The 22522-nt window shown below is 41.1% G+C and overlaps 1 protein-coding gene across 3 annotated transcripts in view; it reads left to right on the top strand.

Annotated features, from left to right (window-relative positions):
* Nucleotides 1-22522, top strand: part of agpat4 (1-acylglycerol-3-phosphate O-acyltransferase 4 (lysophosphatidic acid acyltransferase, delta)) — a 49621-nt gene that overhangs the window by 26110 nt on the left and 989 nt on the right. For 2 of the 3 annotated variants that reach the window (XM_061959008.1, XM_061959000.1), the window contains 7 exons: nt 8829-9010; nt 9085-9254; nt 12185-12346; nt 12418-12571; nt 12666-12768; nt 12845-12920; nt 15161-15359. In XM_061959008.1, coding sequence (XP_061814992.1) covers nt 8833-9010; nt 9085-9254; nt 12185-12346; nt 12418-12571; nt 12666-12768; nt 12845-12920; nt 15161-15359 — 1042 coding nt within the window. In that variant the 5' untranslated portion in view covers nt 8829-8832. Of the gene's footprint in view, nt 1-7101; nt 7423-8828; nt 9011-9084; nt 9255-12184; nt 12347-12417; nt 12572-12665; nt 12769-12844; nt 12921-15160; nt 15360-22522 lie in introns of those variants that run through there. The other variant, XM_061958994.1, reaches the window with a different exon arrangement.

Here is a 22522-nt window from a genome sequence, read left to right as displayed (position 1 = left end):
CAAATAAAAGGAGTTTAAAATTGATTCGGTAACGCACAGGGAGCCAGTGAAGGGACGCTAAAATAGGGGTGATGTGCTCACGTCTGCGGGTCTGTGTTAGCAGACGAGCAGCAGAGTTCTGCACGAGCTGCAGGCGGGCGAGGGAGGCCTGGCTAATGCCTACATACAGGGCATTACAGTAATCAAGACGAGTCGAGATAAAGGCGTGGATTAATTTCTCAAGATCATGTCTTGATAGAAGCGGTTTCACTTTCGCTATTTGGCGTAATTGATAAAAGCTTTTTTGAACGACGCTGCTGATTTGTTTTTCGAATTTAAAATCTGAGTCAAACTTTACCCCCAGGTTTGTGACAGAGTCGCTGATCACTTATTGTAATTTATAACTGACTTTATTGTGACAACCTTTACATCTTTAATCCCCTCTCTGCTATCGTTTCCCTCACTTTTTGTAGCCGTTTTCAATTAAATCAAGGATTTATTTTTATTTTATTTTAGATGTATTTGTATGTACCTATTTTTCCTCAAATCACATAATACAGTAATAATCAAATTTAAAACATGTTTTTATTTTATTGTAATTGTCATGATGCTGCAATTTGTGTTTCCCTGTGAATTATGCTTTCGTTTTGTCCAGTGCTCTTATTTTGGTTGCTTTTCCTGTTTTTGTTTTGTCTTTCAGTGACTTTACCCCTGATCTCATATCCACAACTCTCTTGATTAGTCATCAGGGGACTCTACGACCTCTGGTCACTAATCAGAAGGGTTAAACAGCCAGTGTTGCCTTCTTTGTGACGCTGGTTTGTTGTTTTTGCTCACGATCTACAGCTGCATTCACACTGGTGCTTCCTGCTTTTTTTCCCCCTAACAAAAATACCTTTTACCTGCACGTCGCCTTGCCATCTCTGCATCACCAACAGCCGTAATACACCACTGTAACAGTAATATAATTTTGCATTTTTTTATACTTCATGTTATTTAATTTGATAGTACAGTCGTCCCTTGACACATAGTGCTTAAAATATTACGGCTTCTCCACCTGACAATTTTTTTTTAGATTTTTTAATGTATATTGTACAACATTTTTGGCCCAAAATCAAACATTTTCAAGCATATAAATGGCTAAATTAACACAAAATATCAGTACTATAGTAGTATCGGCCACTAGAGGAGACCAAACCAATCAGAGCGCTCTGTTCAGTATCTTTGCCACTGATTGGCTCACCCTCAGGCAGCATTATTATTTTGGATTAAAATAGTATAAAGGTGACTAAAGGGGGTTATTTCTTGCTCTAGCTATGGAAATACTTAATTATTTAAATCATTTGTAATATAGAATTAATCATTCCTACTTGGCGGAAATTTGTTCACGGTCATGTCCAGAACCGATTAAACCGTGATAAATGAGGGACGACTGTAAATTAGTACTAATCATTTTTATTTGGGGTTTTAATCTAATTTAATTTCAAAAATATATTTTATTTTCCTGTGATTTATTGACAACCACTTCATGATACCCACAAGTCAATTATCATAGTAAGCAGGTTAGAAAATAAGTAAATGATTTATTAGATTTTACTGATGAACTTGGCTTGATAGTGTTTTCACCAACTTCACAATTCCGGTCAGGACCCGAATGTTGCGCCATCTTGGAAATGTGCACCAGGAAACACTGAGTCAACTTGAGTGGAGCCATAAATAAAACGTCAAATTTCCACGACGAGTCAAAGTCGAATGATGCCCAAACTGCACAGACATCTGTACAGCTGCAGACTGTACAGGTATTATTATAGACATTTTACTCCGTCCGATTGATTGTGAGAGGCGAGAACACGACAATAGTTAACCATGTGGCTTTTTCAAACTTCGGGCGATATATACTGTTGCCCGGCAAGTACCTTCGAATTAGCCGACGTCCAGATTGCTGATGTCATCATTTAAAGATGATCTATGTCTTTTGCTCAATATAATCTGACAAATTGAAATATTACCAGCTCTGTGTTAGTTAACAAACACAACTCTTCAGAAAAAACTTAGCCTCAACTCTCCAAAAATGCACAAATTCCAGTCCTCTATCTGTGTGGTCATTATTTCAAAAATAAAGCATCATTGCAAAGCATTAAGTGGCTGACCAGGCAGTGGTTGCTACTTTCTGCAGAAATGTGTTATTATGGTTACTGGGTTTTCTTGGTGAGGCTTTAAACATGTTGTAATGTGAACTGAAGTTTTAATACACATAGGGCCAGATATACTAAAGGTTTGCGTGTACTTATAACACGTGCAAACTTGATAGCACACGCAAAGCTGATCTACTTAACATGTGCACAGAGGATTGCATCTCTTAAGTGAGCAGAATAAGGAGTGCAATCCATTTAGTGTGTCTGTCTTCTTGAATGTGCAGACTCTATGCTGTTCATCAGAACGCCCGATTCAATATTGGGAAAAGAAGATCAAATTTAAATGTTTAGCCCACCAAGCCTGATTTATCAAGAATGAAACTCAATGCGGACGCTATTTTGTGCAAATAAACCAGTGGTTTCAATGAAGAAAGTTTCTAAAATGCACATAAAAGTGGTACATGTCTGCTGGTAGTTTAAACACAGCAAAATGCCACACCTAGGAGCATGCTAACATGATGTGCAGTAAATGATCGAGTATTTAGGTGGCGAAAGCCTCATATAGTACACTCAAATACCGCATTTAAATATGGTGGTCTGCACCACTTTTTAATTGCACACGTCGGGTTAGTAGGTCAATTCTATTGTTTGCACATGCTGTTTAGCGCATAGTATTTGGATATTAGTACATCAGGCTACATCATGACCTGTGACCTTTGAGGCCTGGTTGTATAGTATCGTGCCCTATAGTCAGACAACTGTCCATTTAGTTAGCTGACAACTGTTAGGCATTGGTACATAATGGTGAACATTTATAGCCTCCTCAGGACAACACAGAAGTTGTGTAGGCACTGGGTGAAGACTTACAGTAGACAATACACTTCAGCCTTAGTTTCTGCTAAAACTAAACTATGTTTACTCAGTAAGTAAAAGTAACACTTTCAATTGTATACATTGTGTGGTTAAACAATGGTATTTGTTGTCTTTGTTGCAAATGTCAGCAAGCTGAGCACTTCAATCAAAGTTTTTAGCCCTTAATCACACATGCCTTGGAGGGCTGCATAAACCACAACGACATCCTCGACTCTGATCCCACATCCGGGCAAGAAAAAACTCAACCCAATGGGAAGAATGAGGAAACTTGGAATGGACCGAATCCCTGTTTAGTGTTTTTATACGTAAGTAATAAAACCTTAAAATCGCATCTTATGTGCACCGGAAGCCAGTGCAGGTGAGCCAGTATAGGTGTAATATGATAAAACTTTCTTGTTCTTGTAGTGTAGCACCCACATTTTGTACTAACTGTAATATTTTAATGCTAGACATGGGGAGACCCGAAAATAATACGTTAGAGTAATCGAGATGAGACGTAACGAACGCATGAATAATGATCTCAGCGTCGGTAGTGGACAAAATGGGACGAATTTTAGCAATATTACAGAGATGGAAAAAGGCGGTTTTAGTAACACTCTTAATATGTGACTTAAATAAATTGGGTTGAAGATTATCCCGAAATTATTTACCGAGTCTCTTTGTACAATTGTTTTCTTGTGAAATGTTAAGTTGTATTATTGAATAAGTGCCAGTGTCCGGCAGGACCGAACATCTCCAGTTTCTTAGCGTTAAGATGCAAAACGTTGCTGGACATCCATTGTTTGATTTCATTTAGACACGCCTCCAGGTGACTACAATCTGGCGTGTTGGTCAGCTTTAGGTGCATGTAGAGTTTTCTGTCACATGATGTGGTCCTGCTGGCTTCATCTGGCAGCATCTTCAGCTCTCACTGGATCGGTGCACAGACAATTGTGAAGCGACTGGAATGAGAATCAGCACCTCCAAGTCTGAGTCCGAGTCCATGGTTCTTGCCAGGAAAAGGATGGAGTACCATCTCCAGGTTGGGGAGGAGACCTTGCCCCAAGTGGAGGAGTTTAAATACCTTGGGGTCTTGAAGGAAGATCGACAGGCATGTATCGATCCATGGCGGAGAAGAAGGAGCTTAACCGGAAGGCAAAGCTCTCAATTTACCGATCGATCTACATTCCTATCTTTACCTATGGTCATGAGCTTTGGTTTATGACCGCAAGGACAAGGTCACGGGTACAAGTGGCCAAAATGAGTTTCCTCTCTCAGGTGGCGGATAGGGTGAGAAGCTCTGTCATTCTGAAGGAGCTATACAGGTGTATACAGGTCATTTCTCAGAGCATCATGAGGTGTACTAGCAATGATGAGTTCAATTAGACGTTCGTTGAGCTCTTCATCAGTAAACTGGCATTTTTGAGCTAACGTTCTGGCTCTGGTTACAAAGGCATCAATGCTCTCATTTGGCTTTTGCCTGTACTGCATTAGGTGCAGTCTATGGATCCTAAAATTCACATTCAGTTTCAACTGACCTTCATATACTTCCCATAGTTTAGCAGGCTTCTTCTTGGCATCCTCACTGAGACCATTGGCATTCAGCCGTTTCAGTCCTTCATCTCCAATGCCACTGCATATTTTCCTTGTTTGCTTAGCATCATCTGTTATTTCTTCATCCTCTAAGTAAAGACTCATTTTCTGTTTAAACAGTGATTAGGCCTCACTCAGGTCCGGGTTGGTCCAGTTCATGGTCGGTAGGTGTGCAGCCATGGCGCGCTCTCGTTTGGGTTGCTCCCGACATGCAGACCGCTGCTATCAGTTAGCTCGGCTCCTCCGTTGGTACTGACAGTTTGCACGTGTAGTTCGGGCGACGACAGAATTATCCTCGCACAACTCTCCCTCTCGTCCTGCTCCGTGGTTGATCACTATAGTCACCGCTGCCACCATGAAGTGTTATTAGTATGAATAATACACTGGGTAGTTATGACTGGAACATGTTTTTTTTTCAGAACAGTTGTTTACCTAGCCGGCATAACAGTAGTGGTGTTACATAGGTAGAGGTCCGTGCTGCACGCTACGTAATATCCGTTCCCAGCACATATCACTACACACCCCTTTTCAATTGCACATGCGTTGTTAGTAAATCAAATCAAGGCCTTAGTGAGCTCTCTCTCTCAGAGGGCTATATCAATACAATTCACTTACTCACTTTACTTACACACTCATGTATACTAATTTCACATAATTCCTATTGCTGCACATTTTGGGGCTTTAGTTGGGCTTCTTTAAAGAATGTGTGAACCACTTCAGACAAGGATGTCATCATTCTAAAATTATTGGATCATAAAAGACATGAGCAGTGAAGCAGCATGAGCAAGACCTGTAAAATGAAAGCTTGTCAAACGGTCCAAATTATTAACACCCGAGCTTCAAGTTAGTATCACTCACCACGTTTCCATGCACTAAATTAGTCTGATTTTTCAAATAGTTCGTTTTTTTGTATATTTACACATGTGAAGTCCAAGTGTCCATGCACACTAAAACTATAATCTTTGGTTTGGCCAATGAAAAGCCTACATTATGAGACAAGACCTTCAATGTAGAATCAAATGTAACAAAAATACTCAATATTCATAGGAATGGATTTTAGTTTTAGTTTTCAATCATCTTTGAAAATCCTGCTGAGTGTATCTTTATTTCCCTACAGTGTTGAGAGGTGGAAATGTCTGAAGTATCCTCATTTCTTTTATAATGAATAAATACATTGGTATATTGTTTCTTATTAATAAAAAACGTGTAATGTATAAGATACTCCTTAACATGAAAAAAGTATAATAATCAGTGTCAGGAAAGGCAATAAGAAATGTACATAGTTCGTGTTTTCTTATATTTTAACGTTATATCAATCAGACTATAACCTTTCAAGCATTGAAATGAAGAGTGGAAAAACGCAATTTTTTTGGCAATTGTGGAATAACGTCCCTTTTTTTTCGGAATATATTGGGGTACATGCATACCTTTACACATCACCTAAAACACAGCATACCACTAAGAGTGACCTATTCTGATTATTATCATAACATTATAAGTTAATATACAGTATTTCTGTCCTTTTTTCTCTTATAATCTACTTAATTATCTCATGTATGTATTGCTACATTTGAGTTGATAGTAATAATGATAATAGAGGTAAATATTATTTTTCTTTATCATTGTTATTGCTATTATTATTATTATGTGTATATAAAGAGAGCATAGTTTACCAAATCAAATTCCTTGTGCGTTAAACATACTTGGCCAATAAATCTGATTCTGATTCTGATCATAGTGCAAGAATGGTCATTGTCAATACTGTATTATTACTGTTTCCTTCACTCAATTATTTTTTATGAATACTGGTACCATAGTTGTAGATAATGTATGTGTTGATGTGGCTCTGTTGTTGTTTTAAAAAAATAAAAAATGAAGGTTAAAAAATTATTTAAAAAAATAATGTATGTGTATATACATACATTTACCACACCGAGCTTGTGTGTAGCTATCAGTGGTACTTAAAGAAAATAAAAAATATATATATATACTGTATATATATGTATATACATATATGTGTGTGTGTGTGTGTGTGTATATATAGTAAAACAATATTTATGTATGTATCAAATTTAATTAATCAATTAAACAATATAGTTTTGTTTAAATAATTGGGTCTTGTGTGTCCTGTAATGTTATGCAGTCATCTGACACCCTACAGCTAGAGGTCGCTGTCGGCCCATAAACGTACAAGACGAGTCAACACAGGGCTGTGGGGAGGGAAAACGCTATAACTAATACATCTGTTAAATCAATAGAAGAAAAACAAAGCTATTGTCTAAGTTAATTAGAATTAAAACCATGTTAATCGTGTATTTTAATTGTAGGAGAGGATGCATGCGCTCCACTGGATTTGTCAACTTGCCTACGTTGTCTCTCTTAATCGATGCAATGCCAAAGAATAAAAAAGAAAAGATGTCTCGCCTCCTCTTTTTCTGGTTACTAAGTTGTTGACTGTATTTTTGGCAAATATTTTTGATAAGAGTCAAATGGCTTATTCTGAACAAAACCACCACAGATTCACAAAGTCATGCACTTCTGTAATAGTTCTATGTAAAAATGCAGTGTTCGTGATTATGGCCGTTTGGTTATTGTATAGAGTAAACGATCTTTGCAAGGCAGCAGTTTGTACCAGGAAGTGCTGCTGTCAGTGTTGTACAGTATTGCTACATGACCGGGCATAAGAGGGTGTGGTGGAAGACACACTTATGCCGCTGGTATTCGGAGACCACACACGTCAAATAAACCGGGGGAAAAACAAAGAACGATATATTCAAAAGCAATGCACATTTAAAACACAATATTCACCACTGCTTCTGGCTTTGGGAGGTTGAGAAACCTGCCTTCTGGCTCACAGAGAAAGGTACAGTTTACTGTTTGGCTGTCACAACTTTTGGAGTCTTTACATTTGTTATTTGCCTGAATTATGTATGGTAAAACTGCAGCATTGTATCAGCTGCTTGAAATGTACTCACTAACTTTAATTTACTTATATAGTTATTGCACCATGTTTCCTGGTTTAGAGGGTTATGACTATTGACTACTGTCAGGCATATACTGTACATAAGAGCTAGTCACAGGCTGGTAGAGTAGCCAATAATTTAACTGAAGTAAGAGTACTGTTGGCAGCACGGTGGTAGAGGGGTTACTGCATCTGCCTCACAATACGAAGGTCCTGAGTAGTCTTGGGTTCAATCCCGGGCTCGGGATCTTTCTGTGTGGAGTCTGCATGTCCTCCCCGTGATTGCGTGGGTTCCCTCCGGGTACTCCGGCTTCCTCCCACTTCCAAAGACATGCACCTGGGGATAAGTTGATTGGCAAGACTAAATTGGCCCTAGTGTGTGGATGTGAGTGTGAATGTTGTCTGTCTATCTGTGTTGGCCCTGCGATGAGGTGGCGACTTGTCCAGGGTGTACCCCGCCTTCCGCTCGATTGTAGCTGAGATAGGCTCCCGCAACCTCAAAGGGAATAAGCGGTAGAAAATGGATGGATGGAAGAGTACTGTTACTTTAGAGTAATATGACTGAAGTAATAAGTAACACTGCTGTATACTACAGCAGTGTTTTTCAACCACTGTACCGCGGCACACTAGTGTACCGTGAGACATTGTCTGGTGTGCCGTGGGAGATTATGTAATTTCAAACAATTGGGTTAAAAATATTTTTTGCAGACCGGTAATTATAATCCGCAAATGTGCCGTTGTTGAGTGTCTGTGCTGTCTAGAGATCGGCAGAGTAACTGTGTAATACTCTTCCATATCAGTAGGTGACAGCAGGTAGCTAATTGCTTTGTAGATGTAGGGAACATGGTTTGTCGTGATCACAATATGCAGACGACAGCGGGAGGCAGCGTGCAGGTAAAAAGGTATCTAATGCTTAAACCAAAAATAAACAAAAGGCAAGTGCCGCTAAGAAAAGGCATTGAAGCTTAGGGATGGCTATGCAAAACTATTCATTATCAATAAAATGTATGAATAAATATATTTAAAACTTTTATTTTAAAATTTTAATCAATTAAAAAAAAGGCAGATGCAGATATATATCAAAATTACCAAATATTGGGGTCTATAATTGGCCCAGCTGATAATCAGTCAATTCCCTTCTGGAGAAAGTGGATGCTACCTCCAACTGAAGGACTCCATTGAGAAAGTCTTCTGATAAAGTGCTATCAAAAGGAAAGCCTTATGCTGAAGCTTCATCAGCATTACCCTAAAGCTTTATCTGAAACAGTTACAGAGTTGTGTGCTTTATGCTTGTGCAAATATTCCAGAACAATGAGCCTGGTGCAGCTGCTGAAAGGCCACTTCCTGAGCCACCTGATCCTCTGCTACGTGTTTCTGGTCAGCGGTCTCATTGTGAACCTGCTCCAGCTATGCACCCTACCTCTTTGGCTGCTCAGCAAACAGCTGGCTCGCAAGGTCAACTGCAGGCTGGCCTACTGCATCTGCAGCCGTAAGTAGGCCTACTGACCTCACGCTGGAAGTGGCATCATACAACTTCATAAATTTGAACTTTTTCAACTCTAGAGATGGTCGCTGCATTGGAGTGGTGGTCTGGCACTGAATGCACGCTCTACACAGATCCAAAGAGTTTCTCTCTCTACGGGAAGGAAAATGCAATTGTGGTTCTCAACCACAGTTTTGAGATAGACTTCCTGTGCGGCTGGACTTTCTGCGAGAGATTTGGTGTTCTTGGGGTAAGACACTGTCTACTATTGAGCCTATTAATGTATTTTAATGCACATGAGTATAAAATAATGTAGGTCTCCCCTCCTTACCATCCCTCATATGTACACATACACTCTTTCAATGTAATTAGTGCAGCAATGATTAATCCATTAAATCAATTCATTTGATTGGAAAATATTGTGTTGCTTCAATTAATTGTTTATAACAATTTATAAAATCAGGACGGCATGGAGTGCCTGGAATTTTAAATATGCTAACAAAGTTTCCACACGGCCGCTGTAATAGAGCACACTTGCGAGCGGTGGTGTGAGGGTGCCGTGATCTGTGTGGCAACAAACAGCATTTCTTTAATTTATTGTGTACCCCGCCTTCCGCCCGATGTAGCTGAGATAGGCTCCAGCGACCCCGAAGGGAATAAGCGGTAGAAAATGGATAGATGGATGGATTATTATTGTTATTAATGCACACATACTAAAAGTGCAATTTCAATCTTAATGATGCACATTTATTAAGAAAAAATAATAAAGATTATAGAAAGCAGAAATCATTGCGTATTTCAACTATTTTCCCTAAAATACGCATTGAGACTAAAAAGTGTGTTTAATCAGAATACCGTATTTTTCGGATTATAAATCGCAGTTTTTTTCATAGATTGGCCGTGGGTGCGACATATACTCCGAGCGACTTATGTGTGAAATTATTAACACATTACCGTAAAATATCAAATAATATTATTTATCTCATTCGCGTAAGAGACGAAGCAAATGGCAGCAATCGTCATACACACGTCAGCAATCGTCACTCACACGTCAACCAATAAGAATTCGGCGGGGGAGGGTCATGGCAGAAGTGCATTGTGGGTCATGAGATGCTAACCGCTATATGCTATATGCTGCTGCCGTAGCTATTAAAATGGATCACATCAACATTGGCGGTAACTTATAAAAACTGAGAAGGGCTGAACTAAAATGGCACCGAAAAGGAAATCATATACTGCAGATTACAAGCTGGACATAGTGAAATATGCAGCAGAGAACGGCGATCGAGCAGCAGAAAGAAAGGACATACCAGAGGCGACACCGGGGAGGAAGATTTCATCGGATTTAGCGATCGGGAGTGACAGATTGTTTGGTAAACGTATAGCATGTTCTATATGTTATAGTTATTTTAATGACTCTTGCCATGATGTGTTGCGTTACCAGGCACGTTCTCAGTTGGTTATTTATGCGTCATATAACGTACACTTATTCAGCCTGTTCTTCACTATTCTTTATTTATTTTAAATTGCCTTTCAAATGTCTATTTTTGGTGTTGGACTTTATCAAATAAATTTCCCCCCAAAATGCAACGTATATATGTTTTTTTCCTTCTTTATTGTGCATTTTCGGCCGGTGCGCCGTATACTCCGGAGCGACTTATAGTCCGAAAAATACGGTACTCGATTAATCTAACAAACGAATCAATAGATTACCCGTTCTAAAATAATCGGTAGCTGACGTATAATTGTAACGTTATTTTACAGCTATTATTGCAGTTAAAGTACTGAATAAGAATTTTATTTTGTTAATTTCCTTTAATATTTTACAACATTATTTTTTTTAAATGATAAAAAAAAAGAATAACTACTTTTTCACATAATCTTAACCTTTTCTCACATTCACACTATTTGTGTGCTACATAGAGCACGTTAACATTCAAAGAACTGCTTTTAATTTAAAATGCACATATGTTTCATGTAGGTCTGTATAATATATATAATACAATAATTATTCAAATTATAAATTAACTTTTCCTCAGAGATAAATTGTAATTTTTCTGTGTTTGTTGTCTTCGTCTCTCGCTTGAACGTGCATCGTTCTCAGCACCTGAGCCTGTTTATTCAATAATAGAATGGAGTAAGCAAAAATCAACACAAACTAACGAGCCAGTATGCCAAGTAGTAGCGACAAAAAAACAAAAAAACACCCAACCCAGATTTTCCTTTTTGGGGTAAAAACTGCACTTGCATTTTATTTCTTTTTTTTCTATATATAAAAAGAAAGTTGGTTAAAAAAAAAAATGCAATTTCCACTAACAGATTAAGAGTCCATTTATCCGTTTATTTACTAATAGGATGATCAAAAGTTAGTAACCTTCAAATTACAATGGTTAAAAATACTACAGTAATACAGTAGGAACAATTTCCCTTGTGGATCAATAAAGTTTGTCTAAGTCTAAGTAATAATAAAGTGTATTGCGTTTAAAAGAGTTACTTGCATTATTAATTTTTTTTTCATTATTATTAAGGACGGAAATCTTACAACTCACGATTCCATTCAATTCCGATTCCTGATTTGACGATTCGATTCATGATTGATTCTCAGATCCACATGATGGATGGATCTTTATTGTCATTGAACAAGTACAATAAATTGTTGTTTTCATTCTAGATTAAAACCGATTCTTGCAACATATTATTATGTTATTATATGGCCTAAAATGTATTTTTAAAAACTGATTCTTAAAATAAATTCTGAATCAATTAAGAAATGAGAAAATAAGAATCGTGATTCAGATGTGAATCAACTGTTTTTAGCACCCCTAATTATTATGGTCTCAAAATAATACTGACAATGATATTGTTTATTAGCAATAATTTGTGGGACCTATCGTCCAGCAAAATGTGTTATGTGTTATTTCAAGTCACATAATTTTTGTTGTGGGTCCAAAATATGTCATTAAATAAATTAATGCTTCAAGATTGTAAGCAAATAATTTGTTAAAGATCTACCCTTGATAACAACCTGAATTTTTAGAGTTGTGTTACGTCCCCAAATTGCTAAAAATCAGTAGCTGAAGTTAGTAAATGAGGTTTACCATTATTTTCTTTACATTTTCTTCAAGCTGCTGGGCCTCTCATAATTCACTGCATTAACCTGATATAAATATATTTTTTAAGAGTTCTAAAGTTCTTGCCAAAAAGGAGTTGGCTTACGTTCCGATTATTGGTTGGATGTGGTATTTCATGGAGATCGTTTTCTGCAAGAGGAAGTGGGAAGATGACAGAAAGACGGTGGCGCAGAGCCTTCAGAACTTGAGGGATTACCCCGAAAAATACTGGGTAAGTGTGAGAGTTGTCTTTTGAAAACACATTAGGGCGTAGCTATTGATTGATTAATTTTCTGGTGCTAGTTTTTGCTTTACTGTGAAGGAACACGCTTCACACCAAAGAAACACCAAATCAGCATGCAGGTGGCTGAAAGCAAAGGTTTGCCCAAACTGAAGTACCATCTTCTACCAAGAACCAAAGGCTTCTGGATCACTGTTCAAAACCTCAGAGGAACTGGTGAGTATCTCTTGCCATCTCTCCACAGTAGTTACAAGAAGTCATTTGTAAATTACATGAATGCACAGTTAACACCATTGTGTCTTCCACATAGTCGCGGCTGTGTACGACTCCACGCTTAACTTCAGAAACAATGAAACTCCAACTGTGCTGGAAATACTTAGCGGGAAGAAATACCATGCAGACTTATATGTGAGGTACTGACTCTTGCTGTGCAATTTCAACAGTGTTCTACTTCTATGTGGGAGCTGACATCCTCCCGCTTGTTTGCAGGAGAATCCCGCTGGAACTGATCCCAGAAGATGAATCGGAATGTGCTGATTGGCTACACAAACTCTACCAGGAAAAGGTGAGAAGTTCCTTGAGTTTTGTATTGAATTGAGGCTGAAGGAGCATTTCTTCATTCCCCATTTTGTTCCGATGTAATTTTAGACATGTCCACATGGCTCATGACAAAGCTTATCTTTTACCCTCAATTGTGTCTCACAATACGAAGGTCCTGAGTAGTCTTGGGTTCAATCCCGGGCTCGGGATCTTTCTGTGTGGAGTTTGCATGTTCTCCCCGTGACTGCGTGGGTTCTCTCCGGGTACTCCGGCTTCCTCCCACTTCCAAAGACATGCACCTGGGGATAAGTTGATTGGCAACACTAAATTGGCCCTAGGGTGTGGATGTGAGTGTGAATGTTGTCTGTCTATCTGTGTTGGCCCTGTGATGAGATGGCGACTTGTCCAGGGACGCCTTCCGCCCGATTGTAGCTGAGATAGGCTCCAGCGCCCCCCGCGACCCCAAAGGGAATAAGCGGTAGAAAATGGATGGATGTGTACCAAAATTGATAAGAAAAAAACAAAGTTAGAGCAAACATAGATATGCACAAGTAAACAGTGTGATCAACTAAACTAGGACAATGTAGAGTTCAGTCATTGTGAGAATAATGTAAGACTATGATTTGTAGGATTTAATGCTCAAGTATAAACCAGTCCTTCCACGATTTTGTGATGTTGCGATTGTGCCAATTCACACAAATTACAAACAATGTTGTAAATATGCGTGACCTTGCAACTTTGTCTGATCCCTCAATTTCACTGCACATTTTGACCATACAAATTTTTCTAGCAATACGCAACGTGACTGTATAACCAATCAAATGTGTCCCTGCCTGCATCCCCCTTATCATCACTTCCTTGTTTACATTGAGAGAGATTAATTAATTAATTCATTCATTCATTTATTAATCATCATTCAATCATTTTACCAACAAAAATTTGCGCTATACATCGCTCTCAACAGTTCCCCAATGTTCTCACCGAAAGTACGGGTAAACTATGTGCATTGTGTTGCAATATAAATAGTTTACGGTCGGCTGCGTAAAACATGCACGAATGTACACAAAAATGTATGCAACTTGTGGAAGACAAAGCAGAGAGCAGACAATAAGACAACCATCATCTACAAAAAAACACCCTGCAATTTCTATTGCAATTGTTAGGAACAATGTCTGCAAATTCAGGCATCTCAAAAAAGGCCTGTGATATCAATGGGGCGGGGGGCATTGTCAATGTTCAAAAATGTTTAATTTGTTGAAAGCCTGTGCTTTTTTAGGTTAGGGTGACAAAAAACACTTAAAACATTGATTACAAATGATCACAATCACAAGGAAATGTAATGTTATTGAAAAAACCCCATCAAAACCTTAAAACATTGCAACTTTTGCTGCAATTTTTTGAAAATGTTATTTGTAGCGGCATTTTAGGCCACAACAATCACAAAAAAAGCCTGCGAAATCATAGAAGGACTAATACACAAAACATCATCACTAAATACCTTTTGTCCATTCATAGTTGATTTGGTAACCATATCTGGAAAAAAAAACTTGTATACAATCAAAAAGGCAATTGTAATCACTTTCAGTTGATGTTCTTTTCAAAAAAGATAAAAAAATTAATACATCCATGATCCGTCCCTTTCCTACCGCTTTCCCCTCTCGGGGTGGCAGGGGGTGCTGGAGCCTATCCCAGCTACACATTTTTCCAAATTTGTCAAGATATATGGTCTGAAACTAATAAAAGTTTACGTTATGCAATTTACACTATTAAACATTAGGAAGCATTTTTTTAGGGTAAAGTATTGCGTGTGAAAATTCTGATCAGGTAGGTTTTGTTGTATCTTTTCTAACACAGCTTTTCTTATCCATTTAAATCTTGCAACAGAAATATTTTGTGTTCCTACTGTGTTCTCAGTAAAGAGTTGATACAGTCAAACATAAAACTCTCAAAATTAATTTTCTTTAAATTATTTTTCTTGTTACAAAAAAAAAGACTTTATGCCTGTAATCCTCTGACTTGATGCACTATTCTGGTAATATTACATATGTTCAGTGTGGCTGTAATACTTCTCATTAGATAGGGGTAATGAAGAACTTGAATTTGCATATTTTACTGTTTTGTATTTTACACGAAAAAAAGAGATTAAAAAAAAAAGTATTTATGAGCACTTTTAAGCAGGAGTCTTTAACCTTTTCTCAAACTGATGAAGAGATGTTGCTTTCTTTTCACCTGGAAAAACCTTAATTTGTATTTATGTATGTGCAGGACAGTTTTCAAGAGCTCTACATGCAGACAGGGTTGTACCCAGGTCCCACAGTGAGCCCTCCACGTCGTCCCTGGTCATTGATCAACTGGTTGTTCTGGTCCTGCCTGCTTCTGTACCCACTGGGTCTGCTCCTTGCCCAGCTCTTCGCCTCAGGATCGGTTACGACTATCTTGGCCTCAGTGGCTCTCTGCACCGCAGGTTGGTCCCATGCAGTCAAAGAAATCCTCTGGGATGTCACCCTGTTCTTTAGGGTTCAACAGACCCTCCCTGCATTTAACTTGCTCCTCTTTGTTTCATAAAGCAGCAGATTTGACATCATAATGTAAGTTACATTCCTTTTTAATATTCACACTCAGTGCTATCAGCATTCAGGCATGCAAACGTGGCATCTGAAATCTGTGGTACCTATAAAGTTGAAAAAAGGGCCCTAAAGTCGAACAATATGGAATTTGCCTAACATTCTGTGGGAGAAATTACACATCAAAATATAATATGTTTGCAACATATCACATAAGACTTCAAATGATTAGATTTTGGTTTGGAATTTTTAAAACAAGGGGTGTTAATAGAGGATGAATAGCTCCTGAAATTGACATGAAGTGTCTGCCTGGCTTGGTTGTATAGTTGGAAGGCACTGTGAATTTCCCCCACTCTGATTGGTTAAAATACTCAGAATGGAAGGCTGGAATTGGTTTTGATCATGTTAAAATGTAGATGTGTGAGGGTATTGCAGTGCAATTAACAGTGCAATACTTTTTCATAACATGGTCACTACTGCCTAGTTTCTCTTGTTATATTCTTATTTTTATTCTTATTGTTATATTTTCTATTTTATTTCCATTTATACCCCCATTATTTACTTTTTACTTTTTAAATTCGATCTCAATTCTGTACACTGCTGCTGGAATATACATTTTCCTGAGGGAACTCTCCTGAAGGAATCAATAAAGTACTATTTATCTATCTATCTATCTATCTATTTAAAAAGTGTTACATTTTTTCACATTTAAACAGTAACCATTTTCTTTTTATGCTTGTATGACAGGTATAAATATTACAGTTAATGTCAGTTCTTTGTCACACGTTGACCTCGGAACTGGTGATACATTTTCATTTCAAGATTTGGTATGGGAAAAATTGTTTTGTAACGCAGTCAAACCAGAGACGCATCGTCTTTGACCTTTTGAAGTTCCACTATAGTTTGCCCTGAGATTTAAAGAGGGCGTTCTAACAGAATATGTTCATGAAGAGCATGTTCTACTTTCGACAATAAATAAGTTATTCCAACGTATACATTTAAAAGTTCCCACAAACGCTGTAGATGGCTAAATCAAGAGCTGGCTAATATTGATGACGCATCAGACTTATTGTATATGTACATGTGGGGTTTTATTGCTCTGTTTCATATAGAATAAAAACGGGCTCTTACTTTATATTAATGAATTATGTGTTAGGATTTGGTGGAGTGGATCCCAAGGATGCAGAGACGTGTTGTGTACAATTGTTCTTCCTTTTATTTAGGAGGAAGCACAAAGTAGCAAAACAAAGGTGATGGTAGATAACACACAAAACTAAAAGCGCTAGACAAGGCTAGGAAAAATACTTCATGAAAAAAGTTAATATAAGGACAAAGTACAAACTAAAAACGCTAGACAAGGCTAGGAAAACATACTTCATGAAAGAAGTTAATATAAGGACAAAGTACAAACTAAAAACGCTAGGAAAAATACAGGCAAACCTTAGATGAATGGTACACGATGAACTAGTGAGTTCTCTGGCAAGATCAACAGGTTTGCAAGCAGTGACAAAGTTCCGGCGCTCACAGGCCGTCAGCAGCCAGGTTAAATAGGCTGCTTCTAATCTACGTCAGGTGTGTGCTGCTGCCTTGCGCCAGCTGCACTCCATACTGTGGACGAGAGAGAGAGTGAACATGGTGTGCAGACAACAACAGAACTGAGCAAGGAAATTTCAGATTACCACAGTACCCCCCCTTCAACGGACGCCTCCTGGCGGCCTACCTGGCTTGTCTGGGAATCGAATGTAAAAATCCTTGATCAAGTCTTTGTCAATAATAAGCGATCTTGAAATCCATGACCGCTCCTCCGGGCCGTACCCCTCCCAGTCTACCAGGTATTGGAATCCCCTGCCCCTTCTTCTCACATCCAAGATGGTGTTTACTGTAAACGCTGGGTGACCCTCAACCAGCCTGGGTGGAGGAGGCGGTACCTCAGGAGGACTGAGCGGGCTGGATGCGACAGGCTTGATGCGAGACACGTGAAAAACAGGATGGCATTTGAGAGATCTTGGGAGACGGAGCTTGACTGCAACACGGTTGATGATCTTGACAATGGGGAATGGTCCAATGAACCTGGGAGCCAGTTTCCTAGAGTCGGTGGCCAATGGTAGGTCCCGGGACGACAACCAGACCTTCTGTCCCAACTGGTAGTGTGGGGCTGGTGTGCGATGGCGGTTGGCTAAGAGTTGGTTCCTGGCCGATGTTCTTTTTAACGCCGCCCTGGTGTTGCGCCAAGCCTGGTGAGCCCGACGCAGGTGTGCCGTTACGGATGGTACGTCGGCATTGGGTTGGGTAGAAGGAAAAACTGGGGGTTGGAAACCATAGGCGACGTGAAATGGAGACAGGTTGGTGGCGGAGCTAATGAGGGAATTGTGAGCGTATTCTATCCATGGGAGATTTTCAGACCAGGTTGAGGGTTGCTGATGACAAGTGCACCGGATGGCCGCCTCCAGGTCTTGGTTGGTCCGCTCGGTCTGTCCATTGCTCTGTGGGTGGTAGCCGGAGGATAGGCTAGGGGAGGCCCCCAGAGACTTGCAGAATGCCCTCCAGACAGCCGAGGAAAACTGTGGCCCTCTGTCGGATACCACATCAGTGGGGATGCCGTGCAGCCGGAAAGCGTGGAGCACTAATAGTTGGGCTGTTTCAAGAGCCGAAGGCAGCTTGGGGAGGGCCACGAAGTGGGCCATTTTCGAGAACCGGTCCACAATGGTCAAGACAGTGTCATTTCCTTCAGAGGGGGGGGAAGTCCTGTGACAAAGTCCACCGCTATGTGTGACCACGGGCGGGAGGGGATGGGTAATGGGTGTAACAGTCCTGCTGGGGCCTAGTGGGATGCCTTGTTCCGGGAGCAGGACCGACATGCTGCCACAAACGCCTTCGTATCTGCCAGAATGGATGGCCACCAAAAACGCTGGGAGAGGACAAAACTGGTGCGACGAATACCTGGATGGCAAGCGATCTTTGACCCATGTGCCCAATCCAGAACGCTAGAACGGAGCCGAGGAACCACAAACAACCGACCTGGTGGGCAGCCCCGAGGAGATGTGTCCGACTTTAGGGCCTCCAAGACTTGCCGCTCGATGTCCCACTGGAGTCCCCCAATGATGTGGGTATGGGGAACAATTGGTTCAGGTGAGGAATCCTCAAGAGACGAAGAGTAGAGACGGGAAAGGGCATCGGGCTTCCCATTCTGAGAACCAGGTCGGAAAGTGATGATAAAGTTAAAACGGGTCAGAAAAAGTGCCCACCTGGCTTGGCGGGGGTTCAGTCTCTGTGCGGTCCTTAAGTAGGACAGGTTCTTGTGGTCCGTGAAGATGATGAATGGTAGCTCCGCCCCTTCCAGCCAATGTCTCCACTCCTGAAGGGCCAAGATGACCGCCAGAAGCTCCCTGTTGCCAATGTCATAATTTTTTTCAGCAGGGGATAGGCGACGAGAGAAGAAAGCACAGGGGTGCAACTTCTGGTCGGTGGTAGATTGCTGGGAGAGTGCCGCCCCTACACCTGAATCAGAAGCGTCCACCTCAACAAAAAATTGGAGAGAACGGTCAGGGTAACAAAGCACAGGAGCCGAAGTAAACAATCTTTTCAGCCTCAAGAACGCGGAATTGGCTTCGGGTGTCCATTCAAACGGAACTTTAGTAGAGGTTAGCCTTGTAAGTGGCTCAGCGACGCGACTAAAATTGCGAATAAATCGCCGATAAAAATTAGAGAAGCCCAAGAATCTCTGAAGGTGCTTCTTGGACACCGGAGTGGGCCAGTCTACTACTGATTTGACCTTAGCGAGGTCTGGTCTGAGTCTACCCTCCTCAATGATAAATCCTAAGAAGGGAATGGAGGATGAGTGAAACTCGCATTTTTCCGCCTTGACGAACAGTTTATTTTCGAGCAATCGTTGAAGGACCAACCGAACCTGCTGCACATGTTCGTCAAATGTCGATGAATAAATTAATATATCGTCCAGGTAAACGAAGAGAAACCGACCTGTCATGTCCCGAAAAATATCGTTAATGAAGCCCTGAAAAACGCCAGGTGCATTAGTAAGTCCAAAAGGCATGACAAGATACTCAAAATGTCCGAGAGGAGTGTTGAATGCGGTCTTCCATTCATCCCCCTCTCGGATGCGAACTAGATGGTACGCGTTACGTAGATCGAGTTTAGTAAAAAACTTTGCGGACTGTAAGGGAGTAAAAGCAGAATCAAGGAGTGGAAGAGGATACTTATTCTTGACAGTAATCTGATTAAGAGCGCGGTAGTCTATACAAGGCCGTAGGGACTTGTCCTTCTTTTCGACGAAAAAAAATCCGGCGGCTACCGGTGCGGTCGAAGGGCGAATGAGGCCCGCAGCTATTGATGTGTTTATGTATTCTTCTAGTGCTTTGAGTTCGGTGTTAGACACCTTGTACAAACGGGTCGATGGTAAAGCCGCTCCGGCTAGCAAATCGATACCACAATCGTAGGGTCGGTGGGGGGGAAGTGAGAGTGCTCTATCCTTGCTAAACACCGCTCTTAAGTCATGGTAGTTTGTGGGCACGTTTGTCAAGTCTATGTTCTCTATAACGGCGGCAGGTGGCGGTGTGTGAGATCCTGCTGCGGAACGAAGACAATGTGTGTGGCAGGTCACACTCCAATTAATAATGGCCGAACGAGGCCAGTCTATGTGCGGGTTATGCTTATGTAACCAGGTGATCCCCAGAATGACGGGCGCGGACCGTGATGGCACAATAAAAAAAATTATTTTCTCACAATGATTACCAGACAAGCGCAGGTTGATTGGCAGGGTCTGGTGGGTTATGCTGGCTAATAGGCGCCCATCAAGAGAATACACCCTCTTGGGCACATACAGTTTTACAACAGGAATCTTATGGAGTCTCATGAACTCAAAATCCAAAAAGTTATCATCTGCTCCTGAGTCAATGAGAGCGCAAATGTCTATTTGTTGGTTAGGCCAAGAAAGAGTACCTTTTAGTTGCATTCTGCCTGCGGCCAACGAAGGAGAACAGCGACCTCTGGTGGACGTGTCCTCTGGCGAGTGAGGGCGCACTCGTGGCCGTGCGGCGGGGCGCGGTAGTTCCTTGCAGTGGGAGATGAGATGATCAGCGGCCCCACAGTATAGGCAGAGTTTGAGGCGAAAGCGGCGTTCCCTCTCGGCGGTGGTGAGTCGGCGACCTCCCAGTTGCATCGGCTCATCTATCTGCCACGAAGGAGAGGTGTCTTCGGGAACGAGATGCTCCGTCTTGCAGATGGCAGGTCTAGCAGGCGCTGATTGGCTGCTAGGTGGGGCTTGTCTCCCTCGTCGATCCCTCCTCTCCTCCAATAGGCGGAAGTCGATTTGCACCGCCAGCTCGATGAGATCATCCAGATTCGTCGGAAGTGACAGCGGGATCATCATGTGACGAATCTCGTCCGCGAGACCCAGGTAGAAGGCGTCCAACAGCGCCGAGGGACCCCAGTCACAGTCGGCGGCCATGGTGCGGAACTCGATCGTGTAATCTGCGACCCGTCGTGAACCCTGTTGCAGCCGGAAAAGGGATCTAGCTGCCTCTCTACCTGGGAGTCGTCGTTGGAAGATCTGCCTGAAGGATTTGGAAAAGTTTGCATACGTGGAGCTGGAGGCGGTCTGACGGTTCCATTCTGCAGTCGCCCAGGTGCCAGCACGGCCCGACAGGTGGGAGATGACAAACGCTACCTTAGCTCGCTCAGAGGTGAAAGCGGAAGCGTTTAGTTCAAAATGTAGTTCACACTGCGTCAGGAATTGTCTTACATCTTCCTTTTCTCCGGAAAAACGTTCGGGTCGGGATAGCCGCATGTTGCTGGTACTGGCGGGTTGTGTAGGTTGGGTGGATGCCTGGTCTGGCACGGTGGTCGAGGTGGGTACGACGGTGGCTAGCAGCATATTGACTCGCTCCAACATGGTGTCTTGACGCTCCGACAGTCCCTGTAGACCTCGGCTCAGGTGGTCTAGCTGGTCCCCCTGCTGGTTGATTCGTTGAGCCTGGCCTTGCAATGCTCTTTTCCAGGCGTCTGTCTCTGCGGGTTCCATAGTATGGCCGGAACTTTTCTGTTAGGATTTGGTGGAGTGGATCCCAAGGATGCAGAGACGTGTTGTGTACAATTGTTCTTCCTTTTATTTAGGAGGAAGCACAAAGTAGCAAAACAAAGGTGATGGTAGATAACACACAAAACTAAAAGCGCTAGACAAGGCTAGGAAAAATACTTCATGAAAAAAGTTAATATAAGGACAAAGTACAAACTAAAAACGCTAGACAAGGCTAGGAAAACATACTTCATGAAAGAAGTTAATATAAGGACAAAGTACAAACTAAAAACGCTAGACAAGGCTAGGAAAAATACAGGCAAACCTTAGATGAATGGTACACGATGAACTAGTGAGTTCTCTGGCAAGATCAACAGGTTTGCAAGCAGTGACAAAGTTCCGGCGCTCACAGGCCGTCAGCAGCCAGGTTAAATAGGCTGCTTCTAATCTACGTCAGGTGTGTGCTGCTGCCTTGCGCCAGCTGCACTCCATACTGTGGACGAGAGAGAGAGTGAACATGGTGTGCAGACAACAACAGAACTGAGCAAGGAAATTTCAGATTACCACATTATGAAGATGACAGAGTTGACCAAATGATGCAAAAGACGACGACGGTCAACAAAAAGTTTCTTCCCCTGCTCACCCTGCCACCATTATCCATGCCACTCGCACCACAGGTGCATGCACTTACTATAATGAAACGCCCAAAGTGCAGTGCTCAGGTGACCAATCATACATACACACACACACACAATTTAGAAGAATGCAAGTGTGGCTCCTACATAATTTATTAAGATTAAGATTAGTTTATTTCAAATGGGACAATGCAATTTCATAAAACACATGGTAAAAAAAAAGCCAGAATTAGCCAGAAGGCTAGTTTTCATCTGTAGTCCCCTGACCATGATGTAAAAAAGGCAGTAAAATTACAATTTCAAAGAAAAAAAGCGCACAATACATATACGATATAATAAAAAATAAAATACAACATCACAACACAACATTTACCATTGCATCAAAACAGGCTCATAT

Source organism: Nerophis lumbriciformis, linkage group LG02 (assembly GCF_033978685.3).
Source record: "Nerophis lumbriciformis linkage group LG02, RoL_Nlum_v2.1, whole genome shotgun sequence".
NCBI classification, from domain to species: Eukaryota; Metazoa; Chordata; class Actinopteri; order Syngnathiformes; family Syngnathidae; genus Nerophis; species Nerophis lumbriciformis.
This window is presented reverse-complemented; position numbering and strand designations above follow the sequence as displayed.